The sequence below is a fragment of the Cervus canadensis genome, chromosome 2 (genome assembly GCF_019320065.1).
Source record: "Cervus canadensis isolate Bull #8, Minnesota chromosome 2, ASM1932006v1, whole genome shotgun sequence".
Lineage (NCBI taxonomy): Eukaryota > Metazoa > Chordata > Mammalia > Artiodactyla > Cervidae > Cervus > Cervus canadensis.
Window position 1 is genome coordinate 38,655,689 of NC_057387.1, and position 26,137 is coordinate 38,681,825.

General features: G+C 35.0%; 1 protein-coding gene across 6 annotated transcripts in view; it reads left to right on the forward strand.

The window, feature by feature from the left end:
• Nucleotides 1-26,137, forward strand: part of COL11A1 (collagen type XI alpha 1 chain) — a 210,274-nt gene that overhangs the window by 24,664 nt on the left and 159,473 nt on the right. For all 6 annotated transcript variants that reach the window (XM_043460500.1, XM_043460499.1, XM_043460501.1 and 3 more), the window contains exons 2-4: nt 5,775-5,942; nt 10,543-10,756; nt 14,288-14,450. In XM_043460500.1, coding sequence (XP_043316435.1) covers nt 5,775-5,942; nt 10,543-10,756; nt 14,288-14,450 — 545 coding nt within the window. The remainder of the gene's footprint in view (nt 1-5,774; nt 5,943-10,542; nt 10,757-14,287; nt 14,451-26,137) is intronic.

Below are 26,137 nucleotides of genomic sequence, written 5' to 3' on the forward strand. Positions count from 1 at the left end.
AAAAAACAGGAAAAATATTATTGAACAAAGTATTATGCTGATTGGGTACATCTGAAATGCTAATCATGATCTGTGCCATGAGAATTGGTGAAATAGAAACAATTAAAATACTAAGGACATTTAAGAATTTCTTTGAACATTGAAATCATACTTTTTTTAGATGTATTAAGTTAAGCTATAATAAATTACTGCTTTTAATCTTTAAATATTTGAAGTTCAGTTAATAAAATGTGGACTCCTTTCTCCTATCTATGCATATGTGTATATGTAAGTCCATAGAACCTATGTTACGAGAATTTGTTAAATGCTATAATTATGATATCAAATGAGGCAAATAAGTAGCTTAATTTATTATTTAGTTTACTTCAGAGGAAACATCTTTAAGAGTGGATTAACTGAATTTTACATTTTTGTAACTTTATATGACTTTTTAGGAAAAAGTATTTACAATCTTTATTATATATCCCTATTTTTAGAGTGAATTATTATTTCATATCATATGTCTCTACATAGAAGCTTGTTCAGCCTTGAAAAATAGAGCCCTTAGATAGAATCCTGTAGAAGGATGGTATTTTTATCATATTGCTTTCAAAGTAGGAGCTAACAAATGTGACAAAACCTGTGCTGTTGGAAAAGGTCATCCTGTTAAGAGATAGTTTGGAGAGAAGGAGACTTGTGGTCTATTTTTTGTATTATTTACTGATGTGCAGCTGAGCTGTGACTGTGAAGCTGCACCCTTTTCTTCAGGAAAGAACTACAGCCTTCATAGCTGTGTTCATGTCAATCCTGAAGTCTTTACCCTATTGGGATGAACTTTTGCTAATGGCTTTAGTGCAAGATAAGATAAAATAAGCAGATAGGATGCTGTGCTTTTAGAAACTGTCTCCTTCAGAGTAATTTATACCATGAAGCATTAACTGAGTTTAATTTAAATCTAATATAAACCTTAGGAATCAATGGACTGGCTCAAGATGATTTTAATATACTTATGTTTTAAGTTTCTTTTCACAGTATGTTTGTTTATGGGCTATAGCAATGAAGTGGAAGGAACCTATGTTTGATTTTGCACAAACTTCACGGGTATCCTTAATTTGTGTTCTGGTTGTCAGTTCTTTCATCTGCATAGTAGGGATAAGAACACATGGCCTGCAAAACTTGTGAGGGTTAACCTAGGAAGAGTTTAATCCAGTTACTGTCCCATGTTAGGTTCTTTGGACATGGAAGCTAATATAGTTATTATTTTCTTAGTTTTATGGTAAGAGAAAAGAAGAATGTAAAAATAGTCAAGTCTTGTACTGGCCTTAAAAAGTGCCCATTTAAAGCAGGACTTAGCCAAAACTGTTATTGGATGTTATTCTTTTAAATATTCCAAGGCTGAATTAAAGAGGACTATATTTGACCCTTCAATATTCTGATTTCCATTATATTTTTTTTTCTTTTTTTCTTTTTAATAATTTGGAACAATGTGTACTCTACTGGTTAATGTGTTATTTTCATTTGAAAGTTTGATGAAATAGGTGGTCGTTATTATTAAAGGGAAGTACATTTCTTATAAAAGACAAATTATATAAAGCTTCATTCAACATGATTGTACATATAGAACTTAATATCCCCAAAATTTAATTAACTAAGGAAATGACCAAATGCACTTTTCTTATGCATTCATTCAGTCATCCATTCGTACATTCTATAACTGACACTGGTTAATGCTAAAAATATTAATTGAAATTGTAATTTTCAAAGAGCACCACTCTGTTGCAGGTCACTCTCAACTTTGTGTAGTGTGATAAATCATGGTAATGTTATTAACTGGTTTTACAAGCAGCCCCATTTTCATTTTAAGTCCTCCGCAAATGGTATACTTATAAAATCCAGTGTATTTGAAATTTGATGGCAATTCTATTTTTTTTAACTAACAGCTGAAACTTTTCACATGAGTAATATTGGTCTCACTTTCAACCAAACGTGCTCTCTTTTCCTTCTGAATGAAAGAATACTGTGTGCATCTCTATAGAACAATAGATACTACCTCCCACATAATTATTGGGGCATGCTTACTGCTGTAGAATCTAAATATTTGTAGTCTAATTAATTAAATAAAATCTATATACTTACAGCCTCAGACATGCTCAGTGATAGATTGGCCAACATATAGTCTTATATGAATTTTTAAATTTTTGATTATTTATTTTTATTATTTTTGATTAAACATATAAAGTCAATGAATATGAGTATATTGAGTAATATGGATTCCTAGGTCTGTTTTTATAACCATGCTTATAACACCTGAATCATTTTTTGATTTGCTTAGTGAATTAAGTAAATATTTAGTTGTGGACCAGGGAATCCAAGAGTCTAAAAAATCATTTGTCCTTTTATATCTGGTTTATTTCATGCACTATTGTGTTTCAAAGGTTCCATGTGGTAGCATGTATTAGAACTTCATTTTCTGGTTGAATCACATTCTATTATATGTATATATCACATTTTGTGAATCTGTTCACATATTGATGGAAACTTGCTTTGTTTTCACTTTTTCATTGTTATGAATAATGTTGCAATGAACATTCACATACAGATGTCTGTTTTAAATTCTGAATTTCAATTCACTTAAGTATATACTTAGGAATGGCATTGTTTGGTCATGTGGCACTTCTATGTTTAGTATTTTTAGAGATATTATATGCTGCCACTTATTTGAAAATTCTAGAACAGTAAACTTCATAGAAACGGAGAGCAAATGATCAGTTACCAGGGCCTGGGCGGAGGAGAGGAATAGAGACTAATTGCTTAATGGTTAAACAGTTTCAGTTTGGGCTAATGAAAAAGTTTTGGAAATAGTATTGATGATTGCATAACATTGTGAATTTAATTATGCTATTAAATTGTACACTTTAAAATGGCTAAAATGACAAAAATTTATGTTGTATATATTTTACAACAATTTAAAGAATGAATAGTATAAGAAGTTGTTTAGTCGCTAAGTCATGTCCAGCTCTTTTGTGATCCCATGGACTGTAGCCCACCAGTCTCCTCTGTCCATGGGATTTCCCAGGCAAGAATACTGGAATGAGTTGCCATTTCCTTCTCCAGAGGATCTCCCCAACCCAGGGATCAAACCCAAGTCTCCTGCATTGACAGGCTGATTCTTTACCACTGAGCCACCAGGGAAGATCAGTGTAATATACCACAGTTTGGTTCAGTTCAATTGTTCAGTCGTGTCCAACTATTCACGACCCCATGAACCGTAGCACGCCAGGCCTCCCTGTCCATCACCAACTTCCAGAGTTTACACAAACTCATGTACATTGAGTCAGTGATGCCATCCAACCAACTCATCATCTGTTGTCTCCTTCTCCTCCTGCCTTCAATCTTTCCCAGCATAGGGTCTTTTCATATGAGTCAGCTGGCCAAAATATTGGAGTTTTAGCTTCAACATCAGTCCTTCCAATGAACACCCAGGACTGATCTCCTTTAGGATGGACTGTTTGGATCTCCTTGCAGTCCAAGGGACTCTCAAGAGTCTTCTCCAACACCACAGTTCAAAAGCATCAATTCTTCTGTGCTCAGCTTTCTTCACAGTCCAACTCTCATATCCATACATGACCACTGGAAAAACCATAGCTTTGACTAGACGGATCTTTGTTGACAAAGTAATGTCTCTGCTTTTGAATATGCTGTCTAGGTTGGTCATAACTTTCCTTCCAAGGGGTAACCGTCTTTTAATTTCATGGCTGCAATCACCATCTGCAGTGATCTTGGAGCCCCCCAAAATAAAGTCAGCCACTATTTCCCCATCTATTTGCCATGAAGTGATGGGACCAGATGCCATGATCTTAGTTTTCTGAATGTTGAGCTGTAAGCCAACTTTTTCACTCTCCTCTTTCACTTTCATCAAGAGCCTCTTTAGTTCCTCCTCACTTTCTGACATAAGGGTGGTGTTATCTGCATATCTGAGGTTATTGATATTTCTCCCAGCAATCTTGATTCCAGATTGTGCTTCTTCCAGCCCAGTGTTTCTCATGATGTACTCTGCTTGTAAGTTAAATAAGCAGGGTGACAATATACAGCCTTGACGCACTCCTTTTCCTGTTTGGAACTAGTCTGTTGTTCCATGTCCAGTTCTAGCTGTTGCTTTCTGACCTGCATACAGGTTTCTCAAGAAGCAGGTCATGTGGTCTGATATTTCCATCTCTTTCAGAATTTTCCACAGTTTATTGTGATCCACACAGTCAAAGGCTTTGACATAGTCAATAAAGCAGAAATAGATGTTTTTCTGGAACTCTCTTGCTTTTTAATGATCCAGCAGATGTTGGCAATTTGATCTCTGGTTCCTCTGCCTTTTGTAAAACCAGCTTGAACATTGGGAAGTTCACGGTTCACGTATTGCTGAAGCCTGGTTTGGAGAATTTTGAGCATCACTTTACTAGCGTGTGAGATGAGTGCAATTGTGCGGTAGTTTGAGCATTCTTTGGCATTGCCTTTCTTTGGGATTGGAATGAAAACTGACCTTTTCCAATCCTGTGGCCACTGCTGAGTTTTCCAAATTTGCTGGCATATTGAGTGCAGCACTTTCACATCATCTTTTAGTATTTGAAATGTCTCAACTGGAATTCCGTCACCTCCACTAGCTTTGTTCGTAGTGATGCTTCCTAAGGCCCATTTTACTGCACATTCCAGGATGTCTGGCTCTAGGTGAGTGATCACACCATTGTGGTTATCTGGGTTGTGAAGACCTTTTTTTGTATAGTTCTTCTGTGTATTCTTTCCACCTTGTCTTAATATCTTCTGCTTCTGTTAGGTCCATACCATTTCTGTCCTTTATTGAGCCCATCTTTGCAAGAAATGTTCCATTGGTAACTCTAATTTTCTTGAAGAGATCGCTATTCTTTCCCATTCTGTTGTTTTCATCTATTTCTTTGCATTGATCGTTGAGGAAGGCTTTCTTATCTCTCCTTGCTATTCTTTGGAACTCTGCATTCAAATGGGCATATCTTTCCTTTTCTCCTTTGCTTTTCGCAATGTACCACAACGAACAGATTTTATACTTCGAGTGGGTGAATTGCATGGTATGTGAATTATATTCCGTGATGCCATTTGAAACATAAAGTTTATCCAGAGGATTACACTTACAAAGGGGAAGTTTAAGGTTAGTAGCAGAAGGTAACTGAAATGAATTGGATTTGGGAAATTTATGGTTCTGCCAACAAACAGACATTCCAGGCACCCTGAGGCTACATAAAAAGGAAAAACAAACAAACAAACAAAAAACCCTCAGTATCTCCAGGGACTTTCATAGGAAAGCACTCAAAACAAGGGCATTATATTTTGTTACCTATTCTTTTAAACAGCTTTTAACTTATCATTGGGCATTCAATATGGCTTAGTAGCTGCACATTTTACAATGCTTATATATAACATTCATTGTGAATTTGAATCTTTGCAATCACCTCTGTTTAATTATGAATAGTTGAATATAGTATGTTTATTAGAAATTAATGGGATATATACAAATTTTGGCTTTTTCAATATGTTTTGCTTTTCCGTAATTTGATTTCTGATTGAGATATTTTGTGTTTGAGAATGTTACAGTTTATATTTTACCTGCTGCTCCACTCCACTCCTCAGCCCCCCAGCTTTGTGTTAAGGAAGCATGGCAGGTGATACATAGATTTGTGAAGTAGGACTACAATTGCCTCTGTTTAAAAAATAACTCATTTTTATATTAGATTATTTATTCAATTACTTTTCTCTATTTTTAATGTATTTTTCAGCTGCTCCAGTTGATGTACTAAAAGCTCTAGATTTTCACAATTCTCCAGAGGGAATATCAAAAACAACGGGCTTTTGCACAAACAGGAAGAATTCAAAAGGTTCAGATACTGCTTACAGAGTTTCAAAGCAAGCACAACTTAGTGCCCCAACGAAACAATTATTTTCAGGTATGTTCTTTTTATTACTGCGACTACTGCTGCTTTGGTAACTCTTATTATTCCTTTTTATCATACTATGTAATGCACAATTATGGGGGGATTTTTCATAATGGTTTGAAAAATACTTGGTGAATTTTTTTTCTGTCCTTGAAAGCACTAAATGACCTGATATTAATAATACTTATTGTCTAGAAGTCATGATAATGTAGGGAAAGGGAGTAGTGAAATGACAATTTCTGAGTATCACATTTTCTAAATACCTTATTGTGAGTACTTGCTTGCTATTGGATATATATCGATTGTTTTTTCTTACAGCTTCACTAAGTTGAGTGGCCTTGTTCCTATTTGACAGAAGAAACTGAATTTCACTGAGACCCTGATTTATCCATACTACAGAAGGTCAATATTTAATGCAGGGTTTGTTTAATTGCCAAGGCCAACATTGTCTTATCAAGTATTCCTTTTTGGTCTTTTGGGATCTTTCCAGAAACAATTTATCATTTAAATTCTTCATATTATCCTCTACTGTCCTCATGTGAAGAAATTCAAGTTCCCTATTTTTACATAAAACTCTTTTCTGTTGATAGAAAAATTATAGATCAAGGCACTAAAAATTTACAAAGCAAAATATCATATTTTTCAAGAAAGTACCTTTTAAAGTATTTTTGAAAATAGATTTATTTTGATAAATCATTGATTCTTCCAAAATATTTCCTAACTTGAAAAATGCAAATTTGTGGTGGACAAAAGTAACAAACTGCAAATATAAAGATAAAATGCACACTTTTTCTGACTTAAAATGAAAAATTAAATTCATGAAATGTTTTTCAAATCAAATGTGAAAGTTGTAAACAGTAAGAATTAAGCTGCTTTTCTCTTTATTTGCACTCTAATGCTGAAATAGGAAAAGGATGGGCATTTTCAAGAGAGAAACAGAGAGTAAAATAGATTAATGGAAAAGCTTTAGAGATACTCAAGAAGTTAGTTTATAATTTTTTATATTTGGCTCATCATCTCAGGATCAGTTTTCTGCCCTCTGGTGTGGTAGTTATTTTGATTAATTTGATTATTTCTGTTGTTTACTCTTGGAAAAAGAGCACAACGTGTACCTCTAGGAGGTCCTTCTATGTCAGTTAACAGAATAATCAACATTTCCCCCTTTTCTCAAAACATTGTGTCTTAGGCATGTGATTTTAATAATGAGTAATTTAGATAGGAAGAGACATCTATATCTCTTTCCACATGCAAGTGATTATAGGGTCACCTTCCTGGAAGATATAGCTTCCTGTCAAATAATACAAAAGAGCATTTAATAAAAATTACCAACAATACTTTTACCATTAAAAAATCTAAAGTGAATATGTGAATAGTATTCTTTATTAAAATAGTAAAAAATCTTGGGTAATTTATTTGGAATACTTTTTCTTTCATTATGAAAACACAAAGTAACAACTTTTTTCCTAATGAATGAAGTAAGCAGTAGTATTGGAAACTTCAACATTAGGGTTGGGGGAAGTGTTTTCAGATTGTCATTGTAATGTTCTGTTGAGTTAAGGTATGTGTCCTCCAGAGTCCCAATTTGAGACCTTGAATTTAAATACCTGAGAACTCTGTGCCTGTGAACTGAATAGATGCTATTATTTGTGAAATCTACCTGGCCTCTTTAGAACACCTGCTGTAGGACAGACACAGTACAAGAAACTTTGTGTATATTGAACTTTATGTTCATAACCACCTGGAAAGAGGAATATTTCAACCCAAGAAATGGATTAGGAGTTAGAAATGTGAAATATTTGAATATAGTCACAGAACCCATGGATGATTTAAAGCTGAGAGATAGTTTGGAGGCTCTTTTTAGACTAAAGTGGGCTTTTCCCATTATGCAAAATTACCTTCACACATCATTTTAAAAACTCTACCAACCACTAAGTTACATCAGAAAGAGATTTTATTTAAAGGGAGACATATTCTGCATGGAAATATATTGATCACAAGTTAAAAATTAAACCCAAATTATAGTTATTGTGCTTTTTTAATATCAAATGTGTTCGTGGATGCAATATCTATTGATATTAAAAGCCCATTTAGGGAATCATTTTTTAATTTTATATACTCTTCTGAGTGATTTTTACACATCTAGGATTTATGTATATACACTTATTAAAGATGGTAAAAACATTTTTTTCCTTTAATAGCAATCATTTAATAGCGAGGATACTTTATTCTTAGTTTGTGTTTATACATTTTAAAACATACTAAGTTGCAAAATTACACATTTTTCCTGCATCATATATACTTATCACTACTATTTAGATAAAATTTCACACCTTAAGTGGTTGAATTTGTGTTATTGAACTTACTTCATAATGAATTCTCTCTGATAGATTTAATTGGTTGAAACAAATTTGATTAGCATTTTATAGGGAGGAATCTAAATAAGTGTCTCGGTTATATTGTGGACATTTTGACATTCAGTCATGATTTTTTAGATTTTATTTTTTAAAGGTCATAACTTAAAGATTACAATTAAAATCTTATTGCTTAATTTTAAATTGAGAAATACTTCCATAATTGAAAGATTTTACTCGTTGCTATAGTTAGAAGTTGACTATTTTCAAAAGCTGTGTTACATAAATAGGATGATTAAAATTTGTTACAACTTATTAAGTCTTATATGAATATACTATTTCCTGAAATTCTTCTTTTATTAAATGTCCTTTATTAAATAATTTTGCAAAAATGAAAAAATATTGTTTTCTCCAACTCATACTATTTTGGCATCAGTTTTTTTGAGTGCAGGACATATTTGAAAATTGAGGTATTCAGGGAAAGAATTCATATAAGTCTCAACAACATTTTGAGTTAATCACTTGAAGAAAAGATTTATTTGCTATTGAGCTTCCTCAATTTTAGGCTGAATTACTTATATTTTTATTTGTAGTAAAAGAAGCTAAAAGGTGTTTTTGTTAATTGATGTGTTTTATTATCTTTCCATTCTATATACATGATCATTTTCCTTCTATTGATTTTCATAAATATAAAATTGGATATCTCTGTGACACAAATCGAATCAAACAAAATTCTTACTCTGTGTGTGTGTGTGTGTGTGTATGTGTTTGTTTGTGTATGTGTTTAGATTGCAATGAAAGCAAGGTTTTTGTGATCTATTTGTGATCCAATGAAGTTGTATTGGTAAATTATTTTAAAGATTTAAATTAAGAATATTAAGTAGACGCTATTTGTTTGGAGGCATCTCTCTAGGTTTTAGAGTATCGAAAGTTTAGGTAGATTAGAACCAAATAGGCAACGTTAATTGATTGCTTTCTTTGTGACATATTCTTATTTACTTTCCATAGCATTTTAATTAATTCTATTTCATAAGACATCTTTCCACTACATTATTTTAAGTGGCTGCATAGAATTCCACTGTATTAACTTTTTTAAAATTTTATTTAACCAGTCCCAACCATTGCAGGTCATTTTAATGTTTTATGGTTATAAATAGTATTCTGATTAATTGACTTAACATAATATCTTTATGTACAAGTATCCCTCGCATCTCTATAAATTCTTTGAATTAAAACTTAAAGTCTCCTATAGTCTTCTGAATTTGAATACATGGCATTCATATTTATGCTATTTTTATTATTTCATACTACTGTACATAATGTATGGAATGGGTGGGCTGAATATGGAATCTCTTGGTGTTGACTTATGCAGGCACATATACACCAATTTTGCATGTGTAAAAATTTTAATTTAAATAATCTCATCCTTCAAATAACAATACCTACTTTACTTATGTCCCAGGGTAGTAAAAGGATTAAATAAAATATATATGTAAACCTATTTTTGAAAAATTGAACCCACAAATTTATATGCAGTGTTTTTAGTAAAAAAAATACGCAATAGTCATTGCTTAAATATCTGAGATATATTGTGGCAACCATTTAATTTATATATTTATTTAATAAATGCTTACTAAGAACTTATGTAGATATGGCCCCATGCTGGATATTTGGGATATGATGATGAAAGGGAAAAGAAAAAAAATTAACCCACCTAAATTTAGAATCAAATTAACCAAGTATCTAAGTGTTCTGATTTTAATGACATAAGCCTTTTATTAGTGAAACTTCATGTGTGATAGAAAAAACTGCTCAGAAAATCTTTAGCTTTTGAAGAGATGACTAAAAGAGTACCATCATATGTTGTGCCCTTACAATGACTCTTTAAAGAGAGGATAGATGGCACAGATTAGACAAAGTAGGAAAATACAAATTGTACACCAGAATTTCACCTTAAGTGTTCTAAAAGTGCTTATTGTGTGTTCGATATTGAATTGGCACCATGATCTTGTTTCCTAACTATGCATTCAATTTTACATAATCCTCGTGCTTTAAATGAGTGGTGGCGAAGTTTGAATACAGTTTCAACAATTATTGCAGACAAAGATTAATAGAATCCCCTCCCCACTGGTTTTTAAGTCAGTATCATTATTACTGTTTGAACTTTGGTTGCTGGTTAAGACCACGTTGGTAAGCTCAAAAATAATAGGGTGATCCAGGAATAATTTGGAATTTCTGACTCTTTGGCATTTTGTTTTCAGGGGGAACTTTTCCAGAAGATTTTTCAATATTATTTACAATAAAACCCAAAAAAGGAATTCAGTCTTTCCTTTTATCTATATATAATGAGCATGGTATTCAGCAAGTCGGTGTTGAGGTTGGGAGATCACCCGTTTTCCTATATGAAGACCACACTGGTAAACCTGCCCCAGAAGACTATCCCCTCTTTAGAACTGTCAACATTGCAGATGGAAAGTAAGTAACATGATAATCCAATGTTTTAACTCTGTCGACAACAGTTCTTTCATTTGGTCATTCAACAAATATTTATAAAGTGTGATGCAGTTTTTCTAGGGAGTGGTGATGCAGAAATGAACAAAACAATAAAATACCTAATCTTACATAGTTTACAATCTGGGTAGACAAGCAGTGAATGATAAAAAATTACTAATAAATAGTTTATCGGATGGTGATAAGTGACAGGGAGAAACTAGGGGATGATGGTGGGGGGTGCAATTTAAAGGAGTGAGGTCAGGGATAATCTTACTAAGAAGGTGACATGCAAAGGTGGTAGGGTGCATGCCACTGCTGATAATTAAAAAGATACTATTTCACACAAAGGAAAAACAAATGCACAGCCCCTGATTCTGGCTGTGACTGATTTGGCCTAAGCAACATCAAGGATGCCAGTGTGTAGGAACAGTGAAACGTTGAGGATGGAGAAGCAGCGGGAGGGCAAATGGTGTAACACTTTGTGTTGTTGTTTAGTCATTAAGTCCTATCCGACTCTTTGGCAACCCCATGTAGCTGGCCAGGCTCCTCTGTCCATGGATTTCCCAGGCAGGAACACTGGAGTGGGTTGCCATTCCTCCTTTAGGGGATCTTTCTGACCCAGGGATGAAACCCACGTCTCCTGCATTGGCAGGATTCTTTACCACTGAGCCACCAGGGAAGCCACTGGTAATACATTGGATTATAGGTGATTGTAAACACTTTGGATTTTATTTGCGTGAATAGGAAGTCACTGTAGACGTTTTGAGCAAAAGAATGATCTGATTTGACTTCCTCAGGTGGAGCTAGCAGTAAAGAACCCACTGCCAATGTTGGAGATATGAGACTTGGGTTCGATCCCTGAGTTGGAAAGAGCCCCTCGAGGAGGGCTGGCAACCCACTCCAGTATTCTTACCTAGAGAATTCCATGGACAGAGGAGCCTGGTGGGCTACAGTTCACAGGGATGCAAAGAGTTGGACACAACTAAAGCAACTTAGCATGCATGCATGCACCAATAACATTAATATTGACAATCATAGGAAGTTTTATATAATACTCAATATGTGCTGTATACTATTGTGAACACCTTATACATAGTTAACTTTAATTTTTCAAAACTCTTTGAAGAAAATAATATTAATAAACTCATTTTACAGATAAGGGAAGTGAGGTACTGGGAGTTTAAGTAACTTGCATTTGGAAAGTGGCAAAGGTGAGGTTTGAACTCAGGTAGTCAGACTGTCCAGTAACAGCCACTCTCTTAAGAAAATCATGCTGAATTCTGTATTGTGAACATTGTTGAATATTGTTTTGCTCCCTATCATTTAGGGAGCAACTAAAGACAAATAAATGTTTCTTAAATTTACTTGATATTTTATTGCTGAATTTAGGCTACTAAAAAGATTTATCACAAATATAACATTTGATTATAGACATAAGAAAGAAATAGCAGTCCAGATGGAAAAAAAAATTCACACTCAGATTACCATTGTCAGAACCATGGAAAAACTGCCTCTCAAACTCAGGAAAAAATGGAGCTTTCACAAGTAATTTACATCATTATCCTTAATATGAAAAATGATGATAATTCTATGAATGAAAATACATCAGAGTTAGAAATGTAGGGTATACTGTTTTAGATTGTTTTAGGTAGAGCAGTCCTCTTTGGCGTGGTTGCCTTGAGCAAAGACATTGGAAGCCAGGGAGTGAGCATGTGGGGTTATGGAGGAAGAGCATTCCTGGCAAAGTGAATATGTGAAAGGAACAAGAAAGAGGCAGAAGTGTGGCTGGAGTACTGCAAATCAGAAAGCAGAAATTTGGACATGAGATAGAAGAGAGGCAGGGTTAGGCAAAGTAAGGATTTCGGCTTTTACTGGGAGTATCAGGTTAGCTTTTAGCTAGAGAGAAACTTGATATGACTCATATTTTAAAATGGCCACTCTGGTTGCATCAGAGAGGGAGCAGGGTCCAGTTAGGAGTCTAGGAGAGAGACATGGTTACCTGGTCAAAATTGTGAGATTTGAATCCTGAATATCCTGTGAATACAGGATTGACAGATTTCCTGATGATATGAATGTGTAGTATGACAGAAAGAGGATAATTAAGAATGTTTCAAAAATTTAAGGTTAATTTAGTATTTTGAACATTGTATGTGACACCATGATTATAACATATTTTTATCAGTCCTTAAACTAATTCAACAAAATTCAAGTCTAGAGTCCTAATCAACTTTCAACAACTGAAAGAAATCATTTTTATTTTATGTTAACGAAAAGCACATGCCTGCAGTAGTGGAGAGGGTTTAATTGAAGACACAGGCTTCTTGGCAGAAACATGTGTAAATTTTACTCTCACAGTATTAAGTGCCTTCTAATATAAATCTTTGTGCAATTCAAACCAAGCAGATGCCTATGCTAGTTGGAATAGCTATGGAAAGACCAAAGATTAAGTGTATATGGAAATATACTTGATCCTCATCAGTAGCCATGCCAAGTCACATGAAACAGATTTTTGAAAGGCTCCTGCAACTCTTTATTTTATGGATATAGTCATAGAAACTTCTGGAATATTAATTTAGCACTTTTCATTTGGAAAAATAAAAGAGTGGTTTGCAAAATCCAAGTGAGCTTCATTTAGTTGTTTATGTTAGCACAAGATACTGTTAATAAAGCCCATCATTTTACAATTTGATTAGGGTATTTGTATTTCCAAAGGACTGTCCACATCTCCACCCCTACCCACCCCCCAGTGCCCCCCCGGCTCCACCACAAAGCCTGTCATCACTGCCCTGAATTTGCTGGAGCAGTAGCTTCAGAGTGAATTGAGACTCTCACTCCACACATGCATTGACTATGCTTCCTTTCAGTGTTCCTACTTCCTGCCAACTCTGGAAAGGAGAGATATTGTGTCTCAGTCTTGGATCCTGCCCACAGTAGTGAAATATAACTGTCTTGAAATTAAAGTGGAAAAAGAAAACGAAAGCACTTGAAATAAATGCAAATAAAGACAGAGAAGCACATTGTGTCTTACAATTAAATGTTCAATTGCTCCAGATGGAGCATTCATTCAATTAGTAGACATACCCTTTTAGAGCTTATCTCAGGGGATCTCTCAAGTAGAGTTCTTTTAAGTGAAATTCCACATTGGAAGAAAGCATTTACCTACATAGAAACTGTTACTTAGCCCATATCCCACCCCTAATCTCTATCAAATACCCTCATCAGGACATGGTGAGATCTAGCTATTGTTTCAATACAAAGTGAAGCAGAGGATGGGCACTTCCTGATCAGTACAGACAGCCAATCCTGCTGTGCATTTTACACGGCTGTGTGACTTCTTGAGTACCTACCACTGCTCTGGATACTAAGTAGCCACTTGTTAACTGATTGATTAATAAATAAGCCTACATTTGTATAATTTAAGATCACTTGTATAATTTAAAATGCATTGTACTTTCACATGAATAATGGTTTGACAACATCTTTGAAACTTACAGAATTATTTGGCTTTTTTAGGTGGCACCGGGTAGCAATCAGCGTGGAGAAGAACACTGTGACAATGATTGTTGATTGTAAGAAGAAAACTACAAAACCACTTGACAGAAGTGAGAAAGCAATTGTTGACACCAATGGAATTATGGTTTTCGGGACAAGGATTTTGGATGAAGAAGTTTTTGAGGTAAAATAAATTAAACTTTATTTTTGCTGAATATTATTAACTCAGAGGAGCGGAGTTAATAACAGCAACAATCCATATGTGCTATAAAGCAAAGTTGTAACCTTTAAACGGTGACCTACTTTCTTCCCCTATGTGTATAGCAGTGATGTTTTCTGTTGTTCAGTAAGAGAATGAGTAGACAGTGGTGACTATAAAGCCTGGGAAACTTTAATAGAGATTTAATAGAGATTTAATTTAAACACTGGCATGCTATTCTCTTGGGAAAGGCAAATGGCTTTCCTCTGAGTACCTTGCATTGTTTTCTTTGGAGAAAAGAACATTTTCTTCACTTCCTTCTCTCAGAGATTAAGTTAATGAAATGTACAAGGCAGATATTTTGTGTGTGTGTGTGTATTTCCAAGGTAAAATAGAGATACTTCAGAAGACAAACTATATTTTTAAAAATCACTCTTTCAATGTGAAGGTCATGGTTAGAAGCTCCTTTCCAATTATAATTGGCCAACTATGATAATCACATTATTTATTTGAATCCTTCCATCATTGTATCTGGTAACTCCACTCCAGTATTCTTGCCTGGGGATTCCATGGAGAGGAGCCTGGCTGGCTCCATGGTCCATGGTATCGCAAAGAGTCAGACACCACTGAGCGACTAAACCACTGAGCGACTAACGCACACACACACATATACATTGGTTAGATTTCTTTTTCATACCATTTCATATCATTGAGACTTCTGTTTTTACCTGAACTTACTTATAGGTGAATGTCATTTAATTTTTATTTTTTATTCCCCCTACCCTAACACGTATGTAAAACCAGACTATATTCTACCTTCTTTCCCATATACTACACTCATACTTACTGAGGTCCAGTTTAAAGTTTTTAAAGTGTAGTTACAGACTATCACAGTAAGCTTCTTTTTTTTTTTTTTCAAAATAAATGATTGAACCTAATGTTACATATTAAAAAATATGTAATAAGCACCTCTATGTTTCATAGGTTGATTATAGTATCAACAATTAAAATATATAAAAATGATTCCCTAAAATATTTCCATGTGTCTTCAACCAAAATATACTAACCAAAATAACCAAAAGGCATCTAGTAAACTAACCAAAGACAGAGGTACTGGAAGCAAAATTTATCGTTATTTTCTCTGATTAAACATTAGCAATCTAATGCATAAACCATACTCTAAACCTTGAAGTAACTTCAGTTGTTTATCTGGAAAAAAATTTTAATATGCAATATTTGAATTGCAATCTGCAAAGTTTTAAGAATTCAGCATTCAACAGATAAAAGCAAAACTAAAAATATTTTTTAAAGTATGACAAAATTAGTTTATATGAAAATGCCAAAATGAATATATGGACCCATAATTCAGATTATATACTTTTAGCATGGCAGAGTAAATGTAAGAATTGCTTTTGGAATGAGAAAAATCTGATTTTTGAATCCTAATACATAGCTTAACCATGTGTAATTAGTTTCTGTGTAATTAGTTTTTGTAAGTTTTAATTTCTTAGTCTTCAGATGAGAACAGTAATATAATCTCTCTGTTTTTAGTATTTTAAAAAATTGAATTTATTCATGTAAAGTGCTTGAAGTACTAGTACTAGAAAGATTGTGATTCTGTATATCTTTCTTCTTTTTGCTAAGAATATTTTTTTTTTCTTGAATGTACTTCTTTTAACTATCTTTGGCTGCTCTGGGTCTTCATTGATGTTCCCGGCTTTTCTCTAGTTGTTGTGAGCCAGGGCTACTCTTCACTGGGGTGTGCAGGCTTCTCATTGTGCTGGCTTCTCTTATTGCAAGGCACGGTCTCTAGGGCTTTCTCATGGGTTTCAGTAATTGCAGCCCATGGGCTCAATAGTTGTGGCTCATGGTCTCTGGAGCAGAACCTCAGTAGTGGTGATGGGCTCTGTTGTTCGTGACATGTGCAGTCCTCCCAGACTGAGGTTGAACTCATGTCCTCTGCATTGGACCCTCAGGGAAGTCCCCATGTCCCTTTAAACTGCATATGTTTTCCAAGGTTCATACTTAAAAAGATTGTATGCTAGTAGACATAGTTTTCATATAGAACAGCATGATAAGATGGAAACAACTTTCATATTTATCCACCTTTCCCAGTTAGACATAGTTTTGTCAGAGTCTTTGAGACTTTTTTTTCCTATTTATTGAGGTATAGTTGAAGTACAATAATATAAAAATATCAAAAGTGTACTATTTAATCAGTTGTGACATATACATATATGTGTATACATATACGAGGATTCCCAGGTGGCTCAGTGGTAAAGAATCCACCTGCCAATGCAGATATTAGAGATGTGGGTTTAATACCTGGGTCAGGAAGATCCCATGGAGGAGGAAATGGCAAACCACTGCAGCATTCTTGCCTGGATAATCCCATGGACAGAGCAGTCTCTGGTGGGCTACAGTTCATAGTGTGGCAAAGAGTTGGATGTGACAGCAGACACACACACACACACACATATATATGTATATATATGAAATTATTGCATCATACCCAGAGAAATTTTCCTCCTGTATTTTTATAATCCATCCTTTCTCCATCCTAAATCCCAGGTAATCTCTAATTTATGTTTTATCACTACAGCTTATATGTTATGGAATTTTTATAAATGGAATTGTACTGTATGCATTCTCTTTAGTTTGGCTACTTGTAATTCAGCATACCATTTTTGAGTCTTATCCATGTTTTCTTATGTATCTTTATTTTGCTTTTTTTTCTGAGCAGTTTTCTACTGTGTGAATGAAACACAGTTTCTTAATCCATCTATTCTGCTATAAAGCATTTGGATTGTTTCTATACTTTGGCTACTGCATACAAAGCTCTTGTGAACAATCATGCCCATATTGTGTGGGAATTTATTTTTATTTGTCTTAGTTAAGTACCTAGTAGTTGAGTGCTTGGGTTATTTGGTAGGTGCATGTTTTGTTGTTGTTGTTCAGTCACTAAGTTGTGTCCGACTCTTTGTGACCCTATGAACTGCAGCCAGCAGGCTTCCCTGTCCTTCACTATCTCCCATAGTTTGCTAAAACTCATGTCTTTGAGTAGGTGATATTCCAACCATCTCATCCTTTGTTGCCCCTTTCTTCTGCCCTCAATCTTTCCCAATATCAGGTTCCTTTCCAATGAATCAGCTCTTTGCATCAGGTGGCCAAAATATTGGAGTTTCAGTTCAGTCCTTCCAGTGAATATACAGGGTTGATTTCCTTTAGAATTGACTGGTTTGATCTCCTTGCTATCCAAGGGACTCTCAGGAGTCTTCTCCAACACCACAATTCAGAAGTATCAACTCTTCAGCACTTAGTCTTCTTTATGGTCCAACACTCACATCCATACATGATTACTAGAAAAACCATAGCTTTGGCTGCATGGACCCTTGTTGGCAAAGTGATAAGTCTGCTTTTTTAATATGCTGTCTAGGTTTGTGATAGCCATTCTTCCAAGGAGCAAGCATCTTTTAATTTCATGGCTGCAGTTACCATCCGCAGTGATTTTGAGCTCAAGAAAATAAAATCTGTCATTGAGCTCAAGAAAATAAAATCTGTCACTGTTTCCACTTTTTCCCCATCTATTTGCCATAAAGTGATGGGATTGGATGCTGTGATCTTACTTGATTAAATGTTGAGTTTAAGTCAACTTTTTCACTCTCCTCTTTCACCCTCATCCAGAGACTCTTTAGTTCATATTTGCTTCTGCCATAAGGTTGGTGTCATTTTCATATCTAAGGTTATTGATATTTCTCCCTGCATTCTTGATTCCAACTTGTAAGTCAGCCAGCCCAGCGTTTTGAATGGTGTACTCTGCATTTAAGTTAAATAAGCAGAGTGACAATATGCAGCCTTGACGTACTCCTTTCCCAATTTGGAACCAGTTCATTGTTCCGTGTCCAGTTCTAACTGTTGCTTGTTGGCCTGCATACAGGTTTCACAGGAGACAGGTGAGGTTATCTGGTATTCCCATCTCTTTAAGAATATTCCAGTTTGTTGTGATCCACACAGTTAAAGGCTTTAGCGTAGTCAGTGAAGCAGAAGCAGATTTTTCTTGGAATTCCCTTTCTTTTTCTATGATCCAGTCAATGTTCACCATTTGATTCCTTTGTCTTTTCTAAAGCTAACTTGTACACATGTAAGTTCTTGGTTCGTGTACTGTTGAAGCCTAGCTCAAAGGATTTTGAGCATTACCTTGCTAGCATGTGAAATGAGCACAATTGTATGGTAGTTTGAACATTCTTTGGCATTGCCTTTCTTTGGGATTGGAATGAAAACTGACCTTTCCCAGTCCTGTGGCCACTGCTGGGCTTTTCAAATTTGCTGGCATATTGAGTGCAGCACATTCACAGCATCATCTTTTAGGATTTGAAATAGCTCAGCTAGAATTCCATCACCACCACTAGTTTTGTTCAAAGTAATTCTTCCTAAGTCCCACTTGACTTCACATTCCAGGATGTCTGGCCTATGTGAGTGATCACACCCTCTTGGTTATCCAGGTCATTAAGCATTTTTTTGTTTGTTTGTTTTGTATAGTTCTGTGTATTCCTGCCACCTCTTAATATCTTCTGCTCTGTTAGTTCCATGTTGTTTCTGTCCTTTATTGTGCCTATCTTTGCATGAAATCAAAGATAGGTATCTCTAATTTTCTTGAAGAGATCTCTAGTCTTTTCCATTTTTTTCTACTATTTTTCTCTATTTCTTTTTATTGTTCACTTAAAAAGGTGTACAATACATGTATAAATAGTATCTCATAAAGTAGCTTCATGCCCGAAAATTTCTCTGTGTTCCACCTATTCATCACTGCCTTTCCCCTCAACTCTGGCAACCACTAAGTTTTCACTAGTTTATTAGTTTTGCTTTTTCCAGAATGTCATATATTTGCAATTATACAGTTTTTAGTCTTTCCAGGTTGACTTCCTTCACTTAGTATTATACATTTGCTTTTCCTCCATGTCCTGCATGGCTTGATAGCTTATGTCATTTAAGTACTGAATAATATTCCATTGTTTGAATGTATCACAGTTTATTTATTCATTCATCTACTGAATGATTGGTTCCTAATTTTGATAACTATGAATAAATCTGTATAGACAACCGGGTTCTGGTTTTCATGTTGATATGATAACATGATAATATCATATTAACCTAAGATGTTGATAAGTTTTCAGCCTCTTAGGGTAAATACCAAGGAATGTAAATGGATCATATGGTGTGAGTATGCCTAGTTGTATAAGAAACTAATAAACTGTCTTCCAAAGAGACTGTGCTATCTTGCATTATCATCGCAATGAATGAAAATTCTTCCTTCACAGTTTTGGCACTATTTGGCTGTTATCCATTTTAATGTGTGTAGTAGTATCTCATTTTAATATGTATTTCCCTGATGACATGTTGAGCATCTTTTCATATATGCTTACTTGCCAGCTCTTTATCTTCTTTAGTGAGGTATCTGTTAAGGTCTTTTGCCCATTTTTCAACCAGGTTATTTTTGTCTCAATTGTTTTTTGGAGAATAATTCCTTATTAGATATGTCTTTTGCAGATACTTTCTCCTGGTTTGGCTTGTCTTCTCATTTCCTTGACATTGTATTTTGTGGAGTGAACGTTTTTAATTTAATGAAGTCCAGCTTATCATTTTTTTTTTCATGCATCATGCTTTTGATGTGGTAGCTAAAGAGCCATTGACCTACCCAGTTGTCATCTAACCTTTCTTAATGTTCTCTTCTAGGAGTGTCATAGTTTTACATTTAGATAATGATATATTTTGAGTTAATTATTATACAGGGTGCAAGGTTTGTGTTTAGATTCACTTTTTGCATGTGGATTTATTGTTCTAGTACAATTTGTTGAAAATACTGTCTTTACTCCATTGTATTGCCTTTGTTTGCTCTTTTGTCAAAGATCACTTGACTATACTTATGTGGATTTACTTCAGGGCTCTCTATACAGTTTCATTGATCTATTTGTCTTTTCTATCACAAAAATCACATTGTCTTGATTACTGTAACTTTAGAGTAAGTCTTGAAGTCTGGGTGCCAGTTCCCCAACTTTGTTTTACTCCCTTAACATTGAGTTGGCTGTTCTAGGCCTTTTGCCTCTTGTTATAAATTTTAAAATCAGTTTGACGATATTCACAAAGTAATTTCCTGGGATTTTTAACTGGGAAAGTTGAAGTTGTAGATCAAGCTCAGACAACCTTACATCCTGGCAATAATGAGTCTTTCTATCTGTGAAAATGGAATATTTCTCAATTATTTAGTACTTTGATACATCATCAACATTTTGTAGCTTTTCTCATGTAGATCTTGTTCATATTTTGTTATGTTTTCAATTTCACTGGTTTTGACTCTCATTTTTACTATGTCTTTCTTTTACTTGCTTTGTAATTAAATTGCTCTTCCTCTTCTAGTTTTCCAAGGTGAACTCTTAGATGATTTGATTTTATATTTTTCTCCTTTTCTAGTATTTGCATTCAATGTTAAAAATTTCTCTATGAGAACTGCTTTTGCTGCATCCTACATATTTTGATGAGTTGTGTTTTATTTAGTTCAAAAATACTTTAAAATTTTCTTCGAGATAGCACCATTGACTCATTGTATTTGGAAATGTGTAGTTTGTTCTCCATTTTTAAAAAAACTTTACAGAAATCTTTCTGTTATTGATGTCTAGTTTAATTCTGTTCTAAGGGCTGATATTGTATAATTCTATAATGCTATTCTTCTAAGTTGTTTAGGTATGTTTTATGCCCCAGAAGGTGGTCTGTTTTTGTGAATATTCCATGCGAGAAGGATGTATAATCTGCTGTTTGATAAAATAGTGTATAGAAGTCAATTAAATCTACTTGACTGATAATGCTGTTGTGTTCAAATATGTCCTTACTAATTTTGTGCAGCTAGATCTCTCAATTTCTGGTAGAAGGTTATTAAACTTTCCAACAATGTTATTATAATAGATTACTCCATTTCTTCTTGCAGTTATATCACCTTTTGTTTTGTGCAGCTTGATGTTCTGATTTAGGCACATACACATCAAGAGCTATTGTTTCTTCTTGGACCATTGACTCCTTTATCAGTATAGAGTATCTCTCTCTATCTCTGATAACTTTCTTTGTTCTGAAGTCTTCTGTGTCTGAAATTAATATAGTTACTCTTGCTTTCTTTTGATTAGTGATAGTATAGTCTATCTTTTCCATTCCTATACTTTTAATCTATATGTGTCTATATTGAAAGTAGGTTTCTAGTAAACAATATATAATTGGGCCTTGTTTTTTGGTCCACTCTGTGTAGCATTTGAGGTTAATTCAGATTTCAGAACTCTATAGAAGATCCAAAATAATACTTGTTCAGGATATTGTTTGTCCTCCAATATGAGCAATTCCTTGTTAATGCATCACAGGATTATCTACTGCCAACAGTTTACAATAATGTATCACACATTTTGTTTTGTCCCTTTTGAAAGTTTTATCTCTGATTTCTTGTTTTCTTTTCTTTTTTTTTTTTTTTTCCTTTAAGGCTTATCATTACTTTGTGGCATTTTATTAACTTCTCAAAAAAAAAAAAAAAAGCCATCTTTTATTGCATTCTTGTTCTCACTTCTATTACTCTGTTGTTTTGTAATTATCTAATAACGCATTTCTTTCTCATTAGACTGTAAATTTACTGAAAGCAGAATTTATATCCACTTAACTTAGAAAATGAATCAGTGGCATCAAACACAAACTCTGCACAGTGTTTGTATCCAATGAAGACTAGTAAATATGTGAATGAATGTTATGCCTGCTAGTGATTAAGGCTTTGTTAGAACCACCTGTCTGGAAGGACCAAAAAAAAAAAAAGTAGGAAGTCAAGAGATACTTGGAGTAACAGGCAAATTTGACCTTGGAGTACAAAATGAAACAGGGCAAAAGTTAACAGAGTTTTGCCAAGAGAACACACTGGTCATAGCAAACCACCTTCTTCCAACAACAAAAGAGACAACACTACATATGGACATCACCAGATGGTCAATACTGAAATCAAATTGATTATATTCTTTGCAGCCAAAGATGGAAAAACTCTATACAGTCAGCAAAAACAAGACTGAGAGCTAATTGTGGCTAAGATCATGAACTCCTTATTGCCAAATTCATCCTTGAATTGAAGAAAGTAGGGAAAACCACTAGACCATTCAGGTATGATCTAGATCAAATCTCATATGATTATACAGTGGAAGTGACAAATAGATTCAAGGGGTTAGATCTGATACATGAAGTGCTTGAAGAACTATGGGCAGAGGTTCATGACGTTGTACAGGAGGCAGTGATTAAGACCATCCCCATGGAAAAGAAATGCAAAAAGGCAAAATGGTTGTCTGAGGAAGCCTTTCAAATAGTTGAGAAAAGAAGAGAAGCTAAAGGCAAAAGAAAAAAGGAAAGATATACCCATCTGAATGCAGAGTTTCAAAGAATAGCAAGGAGAGGTAAGGAACCTTTCCTCGGTGATCAATGCAAAGAAATAGAGGAAAACAGTAGAATGGGAAAACTAAAGATTTCTTCAAGAAAATTAGAGATACCAAGGGAATATTTCATGCAAAGTTGGGCCCAATAAAGGACAGAAACAGTATGGACCTAACAGAAGCAAAAGATATAAAGAAAAGGTGGCAAGAATACAAAGAAGAACTATGCAAAAAAGATCTTCATGACCCAGATAACCATGAGGGTGTGATCACTAACCTAGAGGCAGACATCCTGGAGTGCGAAGTCAAGTGGGCCTTAGGAAGCATGACTACAAGCAAAGCTAGTGGAGTTGATAGAATTCCAGCTGAGCTATTTCAAGTCCTAAAAGATGATACTGTTAAAATACTGTACTCAATATGCAAGCAAATTTGGAAAACTCATCAGTGGCCAGAGGACTGGAAAAGGTCAGCTTTCATTCCAATCCCAAAGAAAGGCAATGACAAAAAATGTTCAAATTATGGCACAGTTGCACTCATCTCACATGCTAGCAAAGTAATGCTCAAAACTCTCCAAGTTTGGCTTCAACAGTATGTGAACCAAGAACTTCCAGATTTTCAAGCTGGTTTTAGAAAAGGTAGAGGAGCCAGAGATCAAATTGCCAACATCCGTTGGATCATTGAAAAAGTTAAGAGTTCCAGAAAAACATCTACTTCTACTTTATTGACCACCCCAAAGCCTTTGACAGTGTGGATCACAACAAACTGGAAAATTTGTAAGGAGATGGGAATACCAGACCACTTTACCTGCCTCCTGAGAAATCTGTATGCAGATTAAGAAACCGCATTTAGAACTGGACATGGAACAATGGGTTGGTTCCAAATAGGAAAAGGAGTACGTAAGGCTGTATATTGTCACCCTGCTTATTTAACTTATATGCCAAGTACATCATGGGAAATGCCAGGCTGGATGAAGCAGAAGCTGGAATTGAGATTGCTGGGGGAAATATCAATGTGCAGATATGCAGATGACACCACCCTCATGGCAGAAAGTGAAGAGGAACTGAAGAGCCTCTTGATGAAAGTGAAAGAGGAGAGTGAAAAAATTGGCTTAAAGTTCAACATTCAGAAAAATAAGATCATGGCATCTGGCCGCATCACTTCATGACAAATAGATGGGAAAACAGTGGAAACAGTGACAAACTTTATTTTCTTGGGCTCCAAAATCACTGCAGGTTGTGACTGCAGCCATGAAATTAAAAGATGCTTGTTCCTTGAAAGAAAAGCTATGACTAACCTAGATAGCATATTAAAAAGCAGAGACATTACTTTACCAACAAAGGTCTGTCTAGTCAAGGCTATGGTTTTTCCAGTAGTCATGTATGGATGTGAGAGTTGGAATATAAAGAAAGCTGAGAGCTGAAGAATTGATGCTTTTGAACTGTGGTGTTGGAGAAGACTCTTGAGAGTCCCTTGGACTGCAAGGAGATCCAGCTAGTCCATTCTAAGGGAAATCAGTGCTGAATATTCATTGGAAGGATTGATGCTGAAGCTGAAGTTCCAATACTTTGGCCACCTGATGCAAAGAACTGATTCATTTGAAAAGACCCTGATGCTGGGAAAGATTGAGGGAAGGAGGAAAAGGGGACGACTGAGGATGAGATTGTTGGATGGCATCACCGACTCGATGAATATTTAGTTTGAGCAAGCTTTGGGAGTTGTTTATGGACAGGGGAGCCTGGTGTGTTGTAGTCCGTGGGATCAGAAAGAGTCGCACATGACTGAGTGACTGAACTGAACTGACTGACTGGGTGGAGAAGGATCTAAGAGAGGTATAGGATGGTACATGTCCTTTGAAAGTTAGGTGTATATTAAGTAGTTGACTATTCTCTGTTGAAGTAGAATAAATACTATTTAACAACATTGTGCTTAAATAACCTATATAGAAATACAAATAAATAGTTGTAATAAGATATAAATTCTGTCTCTAATAAAGATATAGAAATGTTCAAGGGAGAAAATAAGGTATGCAAAATAATGAAAAAAATAAAAGGATGTTTAAAGATGCGGGCACATGTGCAAAAGATGAAAGTTTGGAATGAGCTCAGCAGATCTGAGAATCCAGTTTGCTTTGGGGGATATTTAAGAGATGACTTAGTGAGATGTTTTAGGGCCTGTTTATAGAGTCCATTTTATACCACCCTGAGATAGTTAAACTTTAAATCATAGGCCATGAGAAGTTTCTTTAAGTAGAGGAATTAAATGTTGAGATTGTTTTTTTGCAAATTCCTTTTTTGTCAGTGAAGGAGTTAGTCTAGAATCAGAAGAACCTGGTTAGGAAAAAAACAAAACAAAACAAAAACTGATATGTTGAAACATTTAGTTCAAATAAAAGGTTACTTAGAAACAAGGTCATCACAGAAGAAATGGAGAGAAGGGTCTTGTTTCAGGATGCTAATGTGGGGTACAATTGACAGATTTTAGGACTGATTGGTAAGTGGGGTTAAGGGAGAGAGAAACTTAATGCTTTAGGCTTTACGTAAGGTAGCAAATGGGACTTCCCTGATGGCTCAGTGGATAAAGAATCCACCTGCAAAGCCAGGAGCCATAGGAGGAGGAAATGGCAACCCACTCCAGTATTCTTGCTGGGATAATCCCATGGATGGAGGAGCCTGGAGGGCTACAATCTGTGCAAAGTGTTGAATGAGCGCACATGACACACGACGTGCTTGTGTAGGCTAAGTTGCTTCAGTCCTGTCTGACTCTTTGAGACCCCATGGACGGTAGCCTGTTCCTCTTTTCATGGTATTCTCCAGGCAAGAACACTGGAATGGTTGCCATGCCCTTCTCTGGAGGATCTTCTCAGTCCAAGGATCAAATTCAAGTCTCATGTCTCCTGCTTTGGCAGGCATGCTCTTTACCTCTAACGCCACCTGGGAAGGGTAGCAAATAGTCAATGTTTCCTTAAACATGAAATGCTTGGAATTTTAGCTAAATTCAAAGGCCTCTAGTTCTCTTATTTTATGATTTATGAACTATGTGTTTTCAATGAAATTTTAAAAGGTGATAGGACTACCTTGAACCAAATAATCTTATCTTACCATCTTTCTATATACTTCCTGAGCTTTAGAGTAAAACTACAGTTAGTGCGAAATTATTATTAGCTCACTGACTAATAATAATTATTATTAGCTCACTGATGGCATCACCGACTCAATGGACATGAGACTGAGTAAG